We start from the raw sequence: 19,884 nt of genomic DNA on the forward strand, positions 1-19,884 counted from the left end.
CAGCTAATTTTTGTAGTTTTTAGTAAAGACGGGGTTTCACCATCTTAGCCAGGCTGGTCTTGAACTCCTGACCTCGTGATCCACCTGCCTTGGCCTCCCAAAGTGCTGGGATTATGGCGTGATGTGAGCCACCATGCCGGGCCAAGTCCCTGGCCTTCTTATTCATGTGACAGTTTTGAGAATCTTTGATTTCAGGGATGTTGAGAGCCACTCCTGTCATCTGGAGTTGAGTCTCACCCATGGGCTAGAGTGTACACACGAGTGGGACCTTCTGTTTTTGAACTTAGGCTGTGGTGTGATCACCCTTTGCTCCGCATCCAACTGACAGGCTGGGACTTGGGCTATGTCCTGGACAAGGCTGGCTGGTGCAACGATGCCCTCTAGAGGATGGATCAGGCCCAGTCACCACCTCAGATTCAGGGCCTGCTACTCTTCGTCTTCCCACTTGGCCCTGGCGACAGACAGATACAGGCCCAGCTGATGTGTCTATCGGAACGACTTTATTTCAGTACACTGGGCCCCACCAGGCAATGTAGTTTGTGCGAGGCTGTGCGAGGGACAGGCTTGGGCTAAGAGAAGGGAGGTGAGTTGGTTAAGCGCACTGCAGTCCGCGGGGCGCTACATTGCTTTCACACATACCTGCTGCTGCGGCCCACACCTGGCAGGGGCCTTTGGTCATAGGATGGTGTGGGGGAGAATACTGTGTGAAGTCTGGGATTGGGATGGGTCTTGGTGTCACAGGTGAGGGTGCCGGTGAAGACAGGCTGGCACCAACTTTGCACCATCTAGGCTGAAGGCCTTTGGACCACTTCTAGGGGTCAGGCCTGGCTCCATTAGCTCCTGGCACTCTGGTCTGGCCCTCTCCCTCAACCAAGCAGGTCCACGGTCAAGAATGGCACAAGATCAGCCCAGAGGGGGCCTTCCCACCTCTACAACCTAGTCCCCTGGTCAGCTACAGTGGCAAAAGGCAACTTGGTAAATTGCAGCTTTCTCCAGTCTTAAGGGCACTGGCTCTCCAACACCCCTCCCTTGCTTAGGGGCCTCTGCCAAAGAAAAATTTTACCTCCTGTTTCAGAAAATCTAACCAGTAACCAGCCTGTTGATTCCAGGGCAGTGAGCAAGAGGAAAAGGGAGAAAGAGCCTGGTGGGAGTGTCTTTGAATGTAGCTTCCAATCTCAAATGGTCCTGCAACCTGTGGACACTGTCAGTTCACCATCAGCTGGGAGAGGTGGGACCCTGGAGGCTAAGCTTAGGTGCTGTAAACATTAGTGTAGCAAGGCAGGAGGCAGCGAGCTCCCTCTCTCCAGCCCCTAACTGAACAAACACTTCAATAAATAAAACTGTTTGAAGATGGCATTGCAACAAGAACGGATGGAAAGCGAGGACCTGGAACCAGCAGGTGCCTTAAACTCTCCCAAGGTCCCCAAAAGGGGACTGGGCTGGGAACATAAACTCTGCAGCCATTCAGAGGGAGGACTGCTCCTGCCCTCCTCCAGTGGCCAGTGTGGTCCTGTTCCCTGGTGAACACAAGGGCCTCCTGCTCTCTCCTAGATCCAGTCTCCGTAATAGCTCTTGGGGTGCTTTTCTAGCCTCCCAAACCAAAATGGCAACAAAACCAGACAGAACTCAACCCCAGCCCCAGTCCTCAGTGTGCAGTCAGGAGGCATCGATAGTGGAGTGACCAGCAAGGGGAGGCAGCAGCTGCCTGGGGCCTCAGGGCACCCTGGGGGTGGGTGTGAGGGTGGGGCCAGCCCAGCCAAGGATGGGCAGCAGCAAGGTCTCCCAGGGGATGGGTTACCTCCCTCTGTCTCCCTGTGGTAGTAAACGGAGTCCCCCACAGCCAGCCAGAGGCCACCTGAGGAGGGAGCACAGCCTTTGCCAGCGCTCTTCCCTGTCAGGAGCCAGTTAGCGGTCAACCCCAGGCCTCGGGCTGTCACCATCGCGGGTAGTTCATCGTCCTTTCTGGGCCTAGGGTCCCTGGGCCACACGGCACTCGCATGTGCGCACACACTCATATCCACACACGCACTCACACACACAGGCAGTTCCTCGCAAACACTCCGACTCAAGAAAGCGAGTTTTAAAGTGGAGTTAACTTCAGAGAGAGGTGAAGATGATGTCCCAACATTAGAAGGTTTTTCTGTGGATGGATCGGGCACCGTCTTCCTCATATTCCTTCTTGGAGACCCACATCTTCTTAAAGGTGTCCAGGGAGGCAAGGATGGAGCCCCTGGAGGGAGGAAACCCAGAGGAACCGTGTGAGAGAGAAGTGGGTGTGTGTGGAGCCTACCAGTCCCCTGGGGCCAAACCAAATGAGGCTTTTCTTTAGAGGGATGGGGTGCTGAGGGGTTATCGGTGCCATCACTTCCTGTTCCGTTCTTACTCCCAGAAGAGGTACTCACCCAATCCACGTGGAATACAGTCTCTCCTGAGGTGCAGATATCTGCAAAGGTGAGGGGAAAGAGAAATCTGAGACTTCCAGTCCTCCCACTCCCTTTCCCTACAACGCTTCTCCTTCTGCCCATGGCGGGGGATACATTTCACACAAGCCTGAAGCTCTGGCCTCTCTGGAGGGCACTGTGGCCAGCCTCCCACTCATCTGGGGAAGCAGGTTTCCAGTCCCCACAGGTCCCAGGGAAGCTGGGGCTATTGGGCAGCCAGGGAGAAGCAGACTCCATGGCAGGAACTGTACTCCTTTCTTTAGGATCCCTACTCTCCTCAGACAGCCAACCCCCTTCACCTCTCACTAAGGTGTCAGACTGTGTGACAGGGGAGCCACCTGGGCAGGCAGCACAGCAACATTAAGTCAGTCTCCTCTAAAGATTATAGTTTCCCTGAAAGATCATGCAGGGGGCCCTCTACCTAGTACCCTGCCTCATCTGGGTATTAGAACTGCCTTCCTTTGGCGTGAAGAGGGAGAATGAGAACTCAGCCTCCCTGTGGCAGACCTAGACCTCAGGGTCAGTGTACAGGCTGGGAACCTGGTGCTGCCTGTAGAGCCATGGCTGCCTGAAGAGCTTGGGCAAAGCTAGAGGGAAGCTACACCAGGTGGGACTCTGTCCATGGAAGCCCAATTCCACCCAGGCCAGGCCCCACCATGCTCCTACCCTGATCTTCACATCTTTTGGAGCTAGTTTCTTCACTTCACTCAGTAGCCTGTCACCAAAACCTGAACAGGCAAAGAGGAGAACTTCAAGTCAATTCTCGGGGTGCCTGGAGCCAGCAGGAGCCGAACACTTCCAGGGCAAGGGCTCCAAGAGAAAAGACCAACCTTTGAACAGGGTAGAGCCTCCGGAGAGGACGATGTTGGAGAAAAGCGTGCGTCGCAGGTCCATGTCTGACTTCTGGATGGCGAACACCAGGACCTCGTGGATGCCTTCACTCTCCTCTCCAATTAAATCTGGCCTGAAGAGCAGCTCAGGGGCCCGGAATCGGGAAGGACCAATCTGCAGGTAGGAGGACCAGCTGAAGATGTTGGAGCTGGGACCAAGGTCCCTTTGGGAGTGGGAATGGAAGAGGCCCCTCTGCGCATCACTTAGTAACTAGGTGGCTATGAAGGCCAGGCTCAAGACAGACTCTACATGTTAAGAGCTTAAAGGAACAAAGATAGGGCTCCTGGAAACTAGTGAGGGGAGGCTCCTATATTTCATTCTTGCTCTGGCATTTTCCAGCCAAGAGGTCTTTGGCATCAATTCATGGATTTACTCACTCATGGAAACGTCTTCCTAGCAATGGGGGTTCAAAGGAGTGGTAACTCACCCTACACTGCGCCCAGGTGTGGTGAAGGATGGCACTAACCATCCCACTTCCTAATCTCATACTGATGTGGGACAATCCCTTAGCAGCTTCCTCCCCTCTAGCGGGAGGGAGCAAGGTTCCTGCTGCCTCCTCTGCAGGAGACAGGGCCATTCATGCTCAGGAGCTCTGCTGCTCCAGACAGAGGGTGTAAAGCCGGGGTGTCCAATCTTTTGGCTTCCCTGGGCCACAATGGAAGAAGAATTGTCTTGGGTCACACATAAAATACACTAACACTAATGATAGCTGCTGAGCTAAAAAAAAAAAATTGCAAAAAAAAAAATCTCATAATGTTTTAAGAAAGTTTACCAATTTGTGTTGGGCCTTACTGCAAGCCATCCTGGGACACATGCAGCCCATGGGCCAGGGGCTGGACAAACTTGGTGTAAAGGGACTGGCCTGCCAGACTCCAGACCTTCATGAGGAATTCTGTTTGGGCCCAGAGCTTCTGTGGACCTAAGGGGACCGAAGAAAGAAGGCAGGCCACCTACCTCAATGGTGCTGCCATCAGGCAGGTAGTACTGAGCCTTCTCTGTCTCTAGCGTCTCATCCTTCTGGGGGTTTATGGATAGGTAGCAGGCTCTCTGCAGAACCAAGCAAGACAGTCAGGCTGGCAGGAAACCTGGTGCACACCCGGTCAAAGGCCCAGGGGAGGAATGTGCTGCTGCACAAACCTGTCTACACACTGTGATGGCCCCAGTGGTCACTATAGCTGCTGCCCAGAAGCAGGGGCAGGGAGGTCTCTGTTGGCCTTCACTGGGTGGCATTTAGCATACGAGTTCTTATCTGCTCCACCTTCCTGGTGGGCAAGCTTGGAAACTTGGCCTCTGGATCCTACGTCTGAGACCACAACCTAAGTTCAGACCAGGCCCCGGCATCTTTCTCCTTCTACCACTCATATGGTTCTGGTCCTCCTCAGCTCAGAGGTTTCCCTATAGCCACAGGTGGCAGGAGGGTTCTTTTTACTTACAAAGACAAATGTTTTAAATGTATTATGACTTCTTCAAGGATGTTAAAAAATAAAAATAAAAAAACCAGGACTGGGCACGGTAGCTCATGCCTGTAATTTCAGTACTTTGGGAGGCTGAGGCGGGCAGATCACTTGTGGTCAGGAGTTTGAGACCAGCCTGATCAACATGGTGAAACCTCGTCTCTGCTAAAAATACAAAAATTAGTGGGGTGTGGTGGCAGGCACCTGTAATCCCAGTCACTCGGGAGGCTGAGGCAGGAGAATTGCTTGAACCTGGGAGGCGGAGGTTACAGTGAGCCGAGATCGCACCATTGCACTGCAGCCTGGGTGACAGAGTGAGACTCCATCTCAGAAACAAAACAAAACGAAACAAAACAAAACCCTATGTAATTTGCATATAAGGTACAAAAAACATGCTGAGCCTCTATGTAGCCATCACCCAACTGAAGAAATGGAAGCAGCTCTCTTTCCCCCAATAAGATGGCAGCACGTCAGGAAGGCGAATCTGTCAGTGTGAAGTGGGGGAGACCTGGCTGGAAAGAACAGGGCCTCACCAGGGACCCTCAGGTAGGTGCTTCGCCTGGCTTTACTGGCAGGTGACCAAGGTCTTGGATGCTATGCTCCCAACCCCCACTCCATCCCTAGGCCCAGGGGGGCAGCACTTACTTCTTTTATGGCCTTGACAATCTCAAACTCAGAGGATGAGTGGAAGTCGTAGCCCTCCTTACGCAGGTAGAGGCGCAGGAAGCGAGAGACGTCCCGGCCCGCGATGTCGATGCGCATGATGGAGTGGGGCATGGCAAAGCCCTCATAGATGGGCACAGCATGGGTGACACCATCCCCAGAATCCAGCACCACCCCTGTAGTCCTGCCTGTGGCATAACTGAAGCAAAGGGGTAAATCGTCACTCAGCACTGCCTCCTCACGCTGGGAAGAAATACACTTCTTTTTAGAGTTCAATGTCAGCTAAACTAAAGCTTGGGCCTGCCTCTCTCCAGGGGCTGTAGAATGGACTGGGTACTAAGGAAGCCCGGGTGTTGGAGCAAGCCATGAAATACCTGAACGGAAGGAGCTAGGCTTCTCCAAGTTCCCTCCCCGCACCCAGAAGAGCAGGCCTTCCTGTCTGAGATGGCCTGGCCTTCAGCTGCTTCAGAGACCCAGCCTAGGGCCAGTTTTAACTCTCTAGACAAAAGGCAAAAACCCTCAAATGCCAACAGGGGCCAGGCAGGAAAAGTAAGAGTAAAGAAAAATAAGAATATTTTTCACTTCCATAAAAAATGAAGGCAGGAGAAGACCCTGCCTTATTGGTTTGAGAGCCCGGGGACCTTTGTCAGCCTCCCTCCAAAAAAAGGCAAGTGAGGCAACTGACCCCCTGCTCAGGGTGGGGAGGCCAACAGAGCATGGGCGCGCTGTGGGGAGGGTGGGTTTGCCAGCCCCATCTCAAGTGGCAGCCGCTCTTCAGCTCTAGCTGATTTTTGCCCTGTGGGAATGTGTGCCTGGCATTCCCAGATCTTCCCATTGTTTCAGAGAAGCCAAAAATTTGGATTTTGATGGGACAGCTCTTGATTTTTAAATGCTGGCTCACGATTTGTTAATGGGGTCAAATAAATCCCATGTGTAGGTCACTCATGGATTATCTCTGCCGTAGACCTCATCCTGGTATGAGGTGGGGTAGGAGTGTGACAGGAGCCATGGGGTATGGGAACAAGGACTGTGGTGGCATTCGGATCATGGTTGTCTCAGCAGCCTGGCGGAGCAGCCGGCCACAGTAAGTACTGAATAATAAGCGGACACATTACAGGGGCCTCCGGGAAGAGCTGCTGCAGCATGTGGCTGCCTCGGCAGGCCCAGCCAAGGCCTTGGGGACCAAACCCACTAGGAGTCCTAACACTGGCATATGGTTAATAGCAGCCACATGTCCTTCTTTGCTTTCAACTACGAAGCCTAAGTGCTCAGTTTCAGCAAAAGCCTCTCTCTCTTTCCTACCATCTTTAACCTTTCCCTAGCAGAGGGGGCTCAAGTTACTCTGAACCATCCCAGAGGGGAGTCAGCCTCAGCTGTGCCAAAGGACTGCTTTCCCCGCAGGGGCCGGGCTAGCCAGCTGCTACTCACAGGCTGAGTACAGCTTGCATGGAGATGAAAAGAGCGGGCACATTGAAGGTCTCGAAGAAAACTTCGGCAGCTCGTTCCCGGTTTTTGCGTGGGTTTAAAGGCGCCTCAGTCAGGAGCACAGGATGCTGGTGAAAGGAGCCCGGGAGACAATGAGGCCAAGGACGGATTTCCATCTTCATTAGTCTTGGGGGAGAAGACCCTGCCTTGCTGTTTTGAGAGCCTGGGGACTTCTGTCAGCCTCCCTCCAAAAAAAGGCAAGCTGTGCCTGTCACCTATCCCTACCCAAGTAGGTTTCTCAACTTTTCAAGTTAATGCCCCCTTTAAAATTTCATTCTGTCCTCAGCTGTGCCCCCCAACTCCCCTCTTTGTCCTCCAAGATTGTTATACAGGCCCCTGTGTCTACTGCATATCTCCAACTGTCAAGAAGATTTTGTGAAACTCTAAATTCCTGCCGCAGACCAGTACCAGTCTGTGACCTGTTAGGAACCAGACCGCACAGCAGGAGGTGAGTGGCAGGTAAGTGAGCACTGCTGTCTGAGCTCCACCTCCTGTCAGGTCATCAGAGGCACTAGATTCTCATAGGCGTATGAACCCTACTGTGAACTGCGCATGTGAGGGATCTAGGTTGGGCACTCCTTATGAGAATCGAATGCCTGATTATCAGAGGTGGAACAGTTTCATCCCGAAACCATCTGGCCACCCCAAACCCCCACCCCCATGGAAAAATTGTCTTCCAAGAAACTAGTCCCTGGTGCCAAAAAGGTTGGGGACCACTGCTTTAAAAAAACTGTCTGAAAACAGCCAGGCACGGTGGCTCACGTCTGTAATCCCAGCACTTTGGGAGGCCGAGGCGGGCAGATCATCTGAGGTCGGGAGTTCGAGAGAGACCAGCTTGACCAACATGGAGAAACCCCGTCTCTACTAAAAATACAAAATTAGCCAGGCATGGTGGTGCATGCCTGTAATCCCAGCTACTCAGGAAGGCTGAGGCAGGAGAATCGCTTGAACCCAGGAGGCGGATGTTGCGGTGAGCCAAGACCGTGCCATTGTACTCTAGCCTGGGTAACAAGAGTGAAACTCTGTCTCAAAAAAGCAAGCAAACAAACAAACAAACAAAAAACAAAACTGAAAACATCCCACCTGCACCTGGAAATTGATACACCTAGTCTGCACCTCTCTGCATTTTTTTTTTTTTGAGACAAGGTCTCACTCTGTAACCAGGCTGGGAGTTCAGTGGTGCGATCTTGGCTTACTACAAACTCAGCACCCCCAGGATCAAGCAGTCCTCCCACCTCAGCATTCCAAGTAGTTGGGACTACAGGCATGCATGATTACACCCGGCTATTATTTTTTCGTATTTTTAGTACAGATGGTGTTTCGCCATGCTGCCCAAGTTTGTCTTGAACTCCTGAGCTCAAGAGATCCACCCAAAGTGCTGGGATTATAGGCGTGAGCCACAGCGACCGGCCTCCCTTTGCATTTTTGAATGGAGAGTTACTTCCTCACAAGTTAACAAGCACAGGCTGTACACAGTGGCTCACGCCTGTAATCCCAGCATTTTGAGAGGTGGAGGCGGACAGATTGCCTGAACCCAGGAGTTCGAGACCAGCCTGGGCAACATGGCAAAACCTTGTCTCTACAAAAAATACAAAATTGGCCAGGTGCCATGGCTTATGCTGTAATCCCAGCTACTTGGGCGGCTGAGGCAGGAGAATCATTTGAATCCAGGAGGCGGAGGTTGCAGTGAGCCTAGATCACGCCGTTGTACTCCAGCCTGGGCAACAAGAGCAAAACCCCACTGCACACACACACACACACAAATTAGCTGGGCATGGTGCGGGGGGTGGGGCTGAGATGGGAGGATTATTTGAGCCCAGGAAGTGAGGCTACAGTGAGCTATTGCACTCCAGTCTGGGCAAAAGAAGTTAATGAGCACAGGCTCTGAATTCTAAAAGACATAGGTTTGAATCCCATCTCTACCCTTTGTTCACTAGGTGACCTTGGAAATACAACGTGGCTCTTCTGAATTTGTTCCCTTGGTTGTAAAATGAGATAATACTACCTATATCTCATAGGAATGGTGTTAAGATTAAATCTGGCCAGGCGCGGTGGCTCACGCCTGTAATCCCAGTACTTTGGGGGGCCGAGGCGGGCAGATCACGAGGTCAGGAGATCGAGACCATCCTGGCGAACATGGTGAAGCCCCCTCTCTACTAAAAATACAAAAAATTAGCCAGGCGAGGTGGCGGGCGCCTGTAGTCCCAGCTTCTCAGGAGGCTGAGGCAGGAGAATGGCGTGAACCTGGGAGGCGACGGAGCTTGCAGTGAGCGGAGATCGCGCCACTGCACTCCAGCCTGGGAGACAGAGCAAGACTCCGTCTCAAAAAAAAAAAAAAAAGAAAAAAGATTAAATCTGAATATGCCTGAAAAGCAAATGGCTCCAGTACTCTTGGCAGTGATCATCATCCTCCTCATCATCTCTTAGGGTAGGAGTTTCATACAGCTTTGCATACCCTACAGGAGTGCCCTACACACAGGATCCTCACCTCCTCTGAGAAAGTCTGCAGCTGGTCCTTAGAATAGACATATTGCCAGATGCGTTCCATGTCGTTCCAGTCCTTGACGATGCCATGCTCCATGGGATAGCGGATTGAGAGCAGCCCTCGGTGCTCCTGGGAAAAGAGAACAGGACTTGCAGCTGCAGTCAGGCTCTGCCCAGGACGCTGCTCTCCCAAGACTGAGCAGTGCAAGCTGAATCCCTCGCAAAGAAGCCTTAGCTTCCTGAGCTCCCACCCTGCTGTCCTTGCCCAGGGCTAAGGGTAGGCACTCATTCTCCAGGTCTATATACTGTTTGCTGCAAACTGCCCTCATTCCCGAGAAGCCGGCAAAGCAGGGGGCTTCTGCATTTCCATGGCCCCTCAGGTGCCTCTAGGGCAAGTGGCAGAAGGCACCTTCCTCAGTGCCTGGTTCCAGGACACAATCTCCTGGCTCCCACCTCTGGGCCTCAGTACTTGAAGCCAAGGATGGCAACAGCGATTCTGCTGTTCTGCTTACGAGAGGCTGCATGAGGGCTCTGCCAAAGCTGTATGAATTAACTCATCCCTAGGGTACCCCAGCCAGGATCTCCTCACTGAATATTGTTTGTGAAAAAAATAACTAACAATTTGATCACTGACAAGGCAGTGACAGAATGCAGAAGACAACAGCCCTGTTTTCTAGACTGGTCTCAGTGTTTCCCAAAGTGAGGTCCCAGGTATTTCTTCTCCAAGACCACAGGCTATTCCTGGGAAAAATAAACCACTAGACCTAGGATGAGAGAATCAAAAGGGAGATTTTCAGAGAAAGTTGCCCCTTTTACTTCTGGTTGTGTCCAAATGTTGGGACACGTTCCATGTGGTGAATAATGAAGGTCCTCTGCTGGCTTGAGGCTTGTTCTGTAGGCCTGGGAATTACCTCGGCTTTGGGACCAATGAAGATGTCGCCTTCAAGGGCTCCTGCCATGACACGAACATGCTTGGGTCGGCCCACACTAGGAAAGATAGTGAAGAGGACCATCATTTTTCATTTCATGACAGAATACAGGAAGGATGTATAGATGTACACACACACTCAAATTCTACTGAGATTATCTTCCAGGAGTGAGGTCACAGTTGATTTTGATTTTCTTCTTTATACTTTTCTGTATTTTCCACAATTTCTAAAATGAACATGTATTATATTATTTATATATTATTTCATATTTTATTATATTTATTATAAATTATGAAAACACATTTTTAGAGTATTCAATACCTTTAGTTCTTTTCTTTCTCCAGTGTATGTACAGACCAAGAAAGATGAGGAAATGAGAATTTCTAAAGGAGTGATTAACTCAAAACATTTTAGTGTCCTTAGTCCCCTTCCCAGGATCTCTATGTAAAACTGTGATGCTGCGCTGGGCTCGGTTGCTCACACCTATAATCCCAGCACTTTGGGAGGCCAAGGCAGGTGGATCATTTGAGGTCAAGAGTTTGAGACCGGCCGGTGTGGTGGCTCACGCCTGTAATCCCAGCACTTTGGGAGGCCGAGGCAGGCGGATCATGAGGTCAGGAGACCGAGACCATCCTGGCTAACACGGTGAAACCCTGTCTCAACTAAAAATACAAAAAATTAGCAGGGTGTAGTGGCGGGAGTCAGTTGAGGCAGAAGAATGGTGTGAACCCGGGAGTCGGAGCTTGCAGTGAGCCAAGATTGTGCCACTGCACTTCAGCCTGGGTGACAGAGTGAGACTCCATCTCCAAAAAAAAAAAAAGAGTTTGAGACCAGCCTGGGCAACATTAGCTGGGAGTGATGGCACATGCCTGTAATCCCAGCTACTTGGGAGGCTGAGGCACGAGAATCACTTGAACCTACAAGGCAGAAGTTGCAGTGAGCCGAGATCGCGCCACTGCACTCCAGCCTGGGCTACAGAATGAGACTCTGTCTCAAAAAACAAAAAAAAACTGTGATGCTTCAGATCGGACAGATAGCCTCTTCCTTTCCCTCCCCCTTTAAGCCCTTCCTGTAAGCCTCTGTGTTCTTCTCCTGCCTGCAGTCTCTCTCCCTTAGGAGGAAAGTTCTGAGAAACTCCTCATTAAGATGGTAGAAGGGCTGTAATCCCAGCACTTTGGGAGGCTGAGGTGGGCAGATCACAAGGTCAGGAGATTAAGACCATCCTGGCTAACACGGTGAAATCCCATCTCTACTAAAAATACAAAAAAATTAGCCAGGCATGGTGGCGGGCACCTGCAGTCCCAGTTACTCGGGAGGCTGGGGCAGGAGAACGGCGTGAACCCAGGAGGCGGAGCTTGCAGTGAGCCAAGATTGTGCCACTGCACTCCAGCCTGGGCAACAGAGCGAGACTCCATCTCAAAAAAAAGATGGTAGATGGGTTAAATGTTAATCCCCAGCCTGGGTGATAGGAGAATTTTAAAAGGAGGGCTCCACCAAGAGGCAATCATCCAAAGCAATGAGTTACCAATGATAAAATTTTTTAGCAACAGATAAAATTGGATTTTTAAAAAGAGGCCTCTGATCTGTGCCTCTCAAATTGTACCATGTAGACAACTGTTTTCCTTTATTGACTCCAAACCCAGCTCCTGTCCCTTATAAGGCTGGACCTATAACAAAGCTGATGAACCTCCAAAACGTCTAAGCTACAGAATGACTTACTAGTTTGGAAAGCAGTATTTGGGGATCTGATCACCAGCAAAACCAGCTTTAATCACACCGGATCCCTGAGGAAAGAGGAGAGAGAATGAGGAGTCAGAACTATCACAAATAAAAGAGGAAAAATACATTATATGGCGCCATTTTTATTTAAGAAAAGAAAGTGGCCAGGCACAGTGGTTCACAGTTGTAATCTCAACACTTTGGGAGGCAGAGGTAGGCGGATCACTTCAGGTCAGGAGTTTGAGACCAGCCTAGCCACCGTGGTGAAACCCTGTCTCTAGTAAAAATACAAAAATTAGCCGGGTGTGTTGGCATGCACCTGTAGTTCCAGCTACTTGGGAGGCTCAGGTGGGAGAATCGCTTGAACCTGGGAGGCAGAGGTTCCAGTGAGCCAAGATTGTGCCACTGCACTCCAGCCTGGGTGACAGAGTGAGACTCTGTCTCACAGGGGAAAAAAAACCCAAAAAACAAAAAACCTAATATTTGTATATAATATATACATTTATTTGAACCTAGAAAAAAGTGAATGCACACCAAAAAAAGGGAAGTAGAAATAGGATAGCGAGGAGGATTCTCACTGTATACTAAACCATATTGTGTGATTTTTCTGTAGTCTCTGACTTTTCTACATTGAACATGTTTTGCTTTGGGAATTAAAAATACTAGTAATAAAGGGAAGAAAAAGATAGAAAACCTGGGGAAAGAAGAAAGTACCTAGAAGCATCAAAGGAGCCAAGTTCAGGAACTTAAGGTGGGAAAAGCACGTGACTCCTTGTTACACCACCGAGGGGAGCTTTTAACCTACATTCCTGGCTCAGGCCTGAACTCTCCCAGCTTCCAGGGCCTGTGACAGACACCACCATGAGCACTGTCATGCTTGAAACAGACTCCCATGGAACACGTGCTGTCTGGTTCTTATTGCAGGGGCACAGCACTATGCTTTGGGAGATTTTTGTTGTTGTTTTGTTTGTAACTATGCTTTCCTTTTACTCCTTGGTCTCCTGATGGTAAAGAAAAGCGAAGACCTAAAGCCTCGTCTGAGAATAGAAGAGAACCACAGTCCTGCTGCTCCAATACTTGGTATGTTGAGTGAGCTGTCCAGAAAAGAATCTAAATTCTCCCAGCATCTCAGGTACCACCCAGGGCCCAATCAATGTAAACATTGACTACAGACACAGAGACCAACCCTGTGCAGGACAGATGTCAAGGCTTAATATTGCTTGTAGATACACCCTGTCCTCTTCCGTGTTTTTTTTTTTTTTGAGACAGAGTCTCAGTCTGTCACCCAGGCTGGAGTGCGGTGGCACAATCTCGGCTCACTGCAACCTCTGCCGGCTGGGTTCAAGCGTTTCTCCTGCCTCAGCCTCCTGAGTAGCTGGGATTACAGGTGCATGCCACCATGCCCGGCTAATTTTTGTATTTTTAGTGGAGACGGGGTTTCACCGTGTTGGTCAGGCTGGTCTCGAACTCCTGACCTTGTGATCCTCCTGCCTCGGCCTCCCAAAGTGCTGGGATTACAGGCATGCCACCACACCCGGCCTCCTCTTCTTAACTCTTCTACCACCACACCTGATATCCTCGCCTTTCTAACCCAACATGGTTTGCAGCTGCACCTGTAGCTGGGGCAAGCCTTTTCCTGCTGCCTGTTGACCACTCTCCTGGGGTGGAGTGTGGTATTTCCTGACCCTACTCTGCAAGCATTGAACATACCAGGAGACGCTAAGTAGCCAAGGTTATCTGCACCAAAGGCTTCCCAGCAACATGCCTGCTTCCCTCCTTGTTTCTCTTATTCCCGCTCTTCTGCAGGAAGAGGGGGAATGAGACTGGCCATCTGGTGCCTGCCTCTGGCAAGACAGAGGTTGGTGAAGGAAGCAAGTGGTTAAAGGAAGCCGGGCATGGTGGCTCACACCTGTAATCCCAGCACTGTGGGAGGCCGAAGTGGGGCAGATCACATGAGGCCAGGGAGTTCAAGACCAGCCTGGACAACGTGGTGAAACACTGTCTCTACTACAAATACAAAAATTAGCCGGGTGTGGTGCTACACGTCTGTAATCGCAGCTACTCAGGGAGGCTGAGGCAGGAGAATCACTTGAACCCGGGAGGTGGAGGTTGCAGTGAGCCAAGATTGCACCACTGGGCCGGGCGCGGTGGCTCAGGCCTGTAATCCCAGAACTTTGGGAGGCCGAGACGGGCGGATCACGAGGTCAGGAGATCGAGACCATCCTGGCTGACACGGTGAAACCCCGTCTCTACTAAAAAAATACAAAAAACTAGCCGGGCGAGGTGGCGGGCGCCTGTGGTCCCAGCTACTCGGGAGGCTGAGGCAGGAGAATGGCGTGAACCCGGGAGGCGGAGCTTGCAGTGAGCTGAGATCCGGCCACTGCACTCCAGCCTGGTCGACAGAGTGAGACTCCGTCTCAAAAAAAAAAAAAAAAAAGATTGCACCACTGCATTCCAGCCAGGGAGACAGAGTGAGACTCCATCTCAAAAAAAAAAAAAAAGAAAGAAAAAAAGAAGTGGTTGAAGGGCAGAGAAAGTGCTGTGAGGGGAGAGCAGGGCAGCCAGTACTCTAAGGCAGCAGGAATCTTTGCCAACAGAAGACAGTGAAAACAGAAGACAATGTGCAAACTCATTGGTCTGGGCAGTACAACAAGGAGCCTGGAAAAGGTGCAGCTGTAAAGTGAGCTGAAAGACTGGGAAGGAGGGGGAACTTGCCTACAAACCCAAGGGCTCTGAGAGCAAGGCACGGACAAGCAAGAAGGGAACTCCTAGAACTTGTTTGCTCAGGCTTCCAATGATTGCTCACTGCCTTCATCTGGGTGTGGTGATGCCAACAGACTAATTGGGTCTCCTGGCAGAGGTTAAAAACAAGAGAGGATGAGATCTGTCCTTCAGACCCTGGATATTTTTAAGAGATGATTTTCCTGGGTATTTGATTTTTAGTTTACTAGCAAAAGGACTAGAGTCTGGGTAAATAGGCAGATTATGAAGTCAGATTCATTTTTTCTTCTCTGTCCTTCCTAGCAGAGTATAAAAGGCCCAGTTCAAATATCACCGCCTTCCTCCTGAAGAAAAATCCCCAGTTGGAATGAATCTTCCTATTATTTTACAGCAAATTGCCATTACCTGCACCATGAGGTGGCATGCACTTCATTCTGCTTTCTATTACAATGTAAGGTTTCCACTTTCGTCTCTTTTCAGTCGAAGTTCCTTAAGGGTAAAGTACATTTCGGCAGTATCTGGCATTTGCTGGGTACTCAACGGATGCTGGCTGAGTAAAATTAAAATCAAGTGCAAATGACTGGCAGATAGAACCTAAAGTATGGAACCTGAATGACCAGCTGAAATGACAGAAGCCCCAGGCAGAGGTGGTTCAGGAAAGGGGAAAGCAGCACTGGGAGTGATGCACAAGGTGGAACCAGACCCAGCGTGTCCTTGCAGCCCCAAAGCAGGCCTGCCAGGTCAGTCATAGGGTGAAGAATCAGTGGAGAATGAGGAGCAGCTGAGCTGCCTCGATTCTGCTCAAGCCATACAAATTCTGCTAAAGAGCATACAAAAGGGTTATGTCCATTTCTTTAAGAGTATTTACAACTAGGAACTGTGTACCTGGCAAATAAGCTGCCATTGTCTTTGTTATTCACTCTGGCAAGGCCAAATGAACGTGCCTGGTAGAGGCTTCTTGAGTAGTGTCAGCTGGGTGTGGTGACTCATGCCTATAATCCAAGCACTTAGGAAGGCTGAGGCGAGCAGATCACTTTGAGGTCAGGAGTTTGAGAGCAGCCTGGCCAAAATGGAGAAACCCCATCACTACAAAGAATACCAAAAGCCCAGGCATGGTGATTTTGCCTAGGAAGATTGCCTGAGCCCGTGAGGTCAAGACCAGCCTGCACAACATGGCGAAACCCTGTCTCTACAAAAAAATACAAAAATTAGCTGGGCATGGTGGTTACGTGCCTGTGGTCCCAGCTACTCAGGAGGCTGAGGTCGGAGGATCACTTGAGTCTGGGAGGTCAAGGCTGCAGCAAGCTGTAATTGCACTGCTGCACTCCAGCCTGGATGACAGAGTAAGACCCCGTCTCAAAACAAACCAACCAACCAACCAAACAAAAAGTATGGCTGGGTACAGTGGCCCACGTCTGTCACCCCATCACTTTGGAAGGCAGATGAGGGAGGGTTGCTTGAGGCCAAGAGTTCGAGAGACCAGCCTGGGCAACATGGCAAAACCCCGTCTCTACAAAATATTTATTTTAATTTAATTTAATTTTTTGTTTTGAGATGGAGTCTGGCTCTGTCACCCAGGCTAGAGTGCAGTGGCATAATCTTGGCTCACTGCAACCTCCGCCTCCTGGATTCAAGCAATTCTCCTGTCTCAGCCTCCCGAGTAGCTGGGATTACAGGAATGCACCCCCAAGCCCGGCTAAGTTTTGTATTTTCAGTGTAGACAGGGTTTCACCGTGTTGGCCAGGCTGGTCTCGAACTCCTGATTTCAAGTGATCCACCCGCCTTGGCCTCCCAAAGTTCTAGGATTACAAGCATGTGCCACCATACCTGGCCTACAAAATATTTAAAAATTACTTGGGCGTGGTGGTGCGGGTCCATGGTCCCTGCTACTTGGGAGACTGAGCCCAAGAGGTCAAGGTTGCAGTGAGCCATGATCTCACCACTGCACTCCAGACTGGGCGATAGCGTGAGCCTCTGCCTCAAAAAATATATATAAAAAAATTAAAATAAGGCCAGGCGCAGTGGCTCACACCTGTAATCCCAGCACTTTGGAAGGCCGAGGCGGGTGGATCATGAGGTCAGGAGACTGAGACCATTCTGGCTAACACGGTGAAACCCCGTCTCCACTAAAAAACAAAAAATTAGACAGTCAAGGTGGTGGGCGCCTGTAGTCCCAGCTACTTGGGAGGCTGAGGCAGGAGAATGGCGTGAACCCAGGAGGCAGAGCTTGCAGTGAGCCAAGATTGCGCCACTGCACTCCAGCCTGGGCGACAGTGCGAGACTCCCTCTGGAAAAATTAGCTGGGCATGGTGACATGCGCCTGTAGTCCCAGCTACTCAGAGGCTGAGGCAGGAGAATCTCTTGAACCCACGTGGGGGAGGTTGTAGTGAGCCGAGATTGTACTACTGCAATTTAGCCTGGGTGACAGAGAGAACCTCCGTCTCAAAAAATAAAATAAAAATAATAAAAATAAAATAATAAATACAATTTATTTATTTATTTATTTTGAGACAGAGTCTTGCTCTGTCGCCCAGGCTGGAGTGCAGTGGAGTGATCTTGGCTCACTGCAAGCTCTGCCTCCCCAGTTCATGTCATTCTCCTGCCTCAGCCTCCCGAGTAGCTGGGACTGCAGGCGCCCACCACCACGCCTGGCTAATTTTTTTCGTATTTTTAGTAGAGATGGGGTTTCACCGTGTTAGCCAGGATGGTCTCGATCTCCTGACTTCGATAAATATACAAATTTTTAAAAATCAGACTATCTGGCAACACTAGGTCCATATTCCTGCATGAGGACAATTGGATAGAAATGAGAAGCAGTTAACACTTTGGTCAGGCAATGCTCAATTCAATGCACCTTTCAGATTTCCCAGTCTGGAAGAGGTGCCTTTCAGGCTATTCTCTCTCTTCTCTTTTGAGTATATTTCCATTCCTGCTTGGCCTCTGCAGACATTGAGTTTGAGATCCCTCTTCTAGGCATTTCCAGCCACTAACTGGTGACATTTCTTCTTCCACATAGTATCTGATTTCTTTTTTACCCTCAGAGGACTTAGCTCAGTGTGAAACACATCCTTGGCTTGCAAAATACATGTAATTGAACAGTGAAAATATCTTTATAAGTCACCTCTTTTTCACCTTTTCTGTCAAGCTAGGGATGGATTCCTGCTGAAGCTGTACAACCAACAACCTGAATATCACAGTGCAAGTGACAGTGTTAGATAAATACATTGACTTCATTTCCTCAGCTAATTCTAGTGTCCCTAAAAACTTAAGTGAATCAGCATTAGTAGGATCAGAAAAGATGATGACAAATTATAAAAAAAAAAATTTCTTTTGAGACAATTAGTGAAATCTGAACATTGACTAGATAACTAATAAGATTAAGGGGTTCTTATTAATCTAATTAGGCATGATAATAGTATATTGATTATGTTTTTAAATGAGTGTGGGGCTGGGCATGGTGGCTCACGCCTATAATCCCAGCACTTTGGGAGGCTGAGGCGGGTGGATCCTTTGAGGCCAGGAGTTCAAGACCAGCCTGGCCAACATGGCAAAACCCCGTCTCTACTAAAAATACAAAAATTAGCTGGGCATGATGGTGCGTGCTACTCAGCTACTCAGGAGGCTGAAGCAGGAGAATAGCTTGAGCCTGGGAGGTGGAGTTGTGGTGAGCATCACTGCACTCTAGCCTGGGCGACACAGTGACTTTATCTCAGAAAAAAAAAAAAAAAAGAATGTGGGAGAGGGAAATGGGCAGGAATGTAGTTGAAAAGATTGGCCAAGAGTTTGATAACTGTTACAGCTAGGTGATGGGATATATGGATGTTCCTTACACTATTCCTTCTCCTTTTGTATGTCTGAAATTGCTATAATAAAAAGAGATAACAGTAAGATGATAGCACTTAAGTAAACTTTCAAAACACAAACAGCACACTCCCCTGCCTAACTTAAATGCATATGTACATAAAATCATGGATGGATCTAGGCATGGTGGCTTGCTCCTCCTGTACTCCCAGCTACTTGGGAGGCTGAGGCAGGAGGTTTGCTTGAGCTCAGGAGTTTGAGGCTGCAGTGAGCTAGGACTGCAGCACTGCACTCTAGCCTTGGTGATAGAGTGAGACCTCATTTCTAAAAAAAAATTTTCTCCTGACTTATCTTCCTGAGTATAAAAGGAGGACAATTTTATGATGATGGTTGTTTTGGGGGTTATTTGTAAAATAGAGAGAAAGGATAGGGTTGCCAGGCACAGTGGCTTATGCCTGTAATCCCAGCACTTTGGGAAGCTGAGGTGGGAGGACTGCTTCAGCCCAGGAGTTCTAGATCATCCTGGGCAACATAGGGAGACCCCATTTCTACAAATTAAAAAAAAAAAAAAAAAAAAGGCCGGGCAGGTGGTACATGGCTGTAGTCCCAGCTACTTGGGAGGCTGAGGTGGGAGGATTGCTTAAGTTTGGCAAGTTGAGGCTGCAGTGAGCTTTGATTGTGCCACTGAACTCCAACCTGAGCAACAGAGTGAGACCTTGTCTCAAAAAAAAAAAAAAAAAAAAAGATAGGGTTGTGGAAGTGTACAAAGAGTCTTCAATTATATCTGTAATGTTTTATTTCCTTAAAACATGAAGGTAGATGGGAACACTAAAGCAAAAAGATACTGAAGGAAATACGGCAGCATGTCAATATTTATTAAATCTGGGTAGTAGACACATGCTACCTGGGTGCTTGTTATATACCACACAGAATTTTTCTGTATGTTTAAAGTGTCTCTCTGTTCTTTTTTTTGTCTTTTTTTTTTAAGGGGGCTGAAGCAGCACAACATCCAAAGCAAAACAAACAAATGCTTAGCTTATTGTTGAACTTCTGAAAATCCTGCATTTAGGTCCATATAGTCACAAAGACAGTTTTAAGTTTGACAAGAATGTTGATCCATTTTAGGTTTAGGCAAAACTGTAAACTTAGAGGTTGTTTGTGTTTTAAAATATGCTGGAGTGAGGTGCACGAGCTCACTGCAGCCTCAAACTCCTGGGCTCAAGTGATCCTCCCATCTCAGCCTCCTACAAGGACATGCCACCAAGCAAGCCTGGCTAATTTTTTTTTTTTTTTTTT

At 49.3% G+C, this 19,884-nt stretch overlaps 1 protein-coding gene across 3 annotated transcripts in view; it reads right to left on the minus strand.

The window, feature by feature from the left end:
• Nucleotides 1-478: 478 nt before the first annotated feature.
• ACTR1A (ARP1 actin-related protein 1 homolog A, centractin alpha (yeast)) overlaps nt 479-19,884 on the minus strand; it is a 23,618-nt gene continuing 4,212 nt past the window's right edge. The window contains exons 2-11 of one of the 3 annotated variants that reach the window (XM_011977472.1): nt 12,067-12,131; nt 10,330-10,405; nt 9,423-9,548; nt 6,878-7,002; nt 5,432-5,648; nt 4,287-4,379; nt 3,272-3,446; nt 3,108-3,169; nt 2,403-2,443; nt 479-2,230 (exon numbers count right to left, since the gene is read on the minus strand). In XM_011977472.1, the coding sequence (XP_011832862.1) occupies nt 2,128-2,230; nt 2,403-2,443; nt 3,108-3,169; nt 3,272-3,446; nt 4,287-4,379; nt 5,432-5,648; nt 6,878-7,002; nt 9,423-9,548; nt 10,330-10,405; nt 12,067-12,131 (1,083 nt within the window). In that variant the 3' untranslated portion in view covers nt 479-2,127. The remainder of the gene's footprint in view (nt 2,231-2,402; nt 2,444-3,107; nt 3,170-3,271; nt 3,447-4,286; nt 4,380-5,431; nt 5,649-6,877; nt 7,003-9,422; nt 9,549-10,329; nt 10,406-12,066; nt 12,132-19,884) is intronic. The other 2 variants (XM_011977474.1, XM_011977473.1) reach the window with 2 other exon arrangements.

The sequence above is a fragment of the Mandrillus leucophaeus genome, unplaced genomic scaffold (genome assembly GCF_000951045.1).
Source record: "Mandrillus leucophaeus isolate KB7577 unplaced genomic scaffold, Mleu.le_1.0 Scaffold18, whole genome shotgun sequence".
NCBI classification, from domain to species: domain Eukaryota; kingdom Metazoa; phylum Chordata; class Mammalia; order Primates; family Cercopithecidae; genus Mandrillus; species Mandrillus leucophaeus.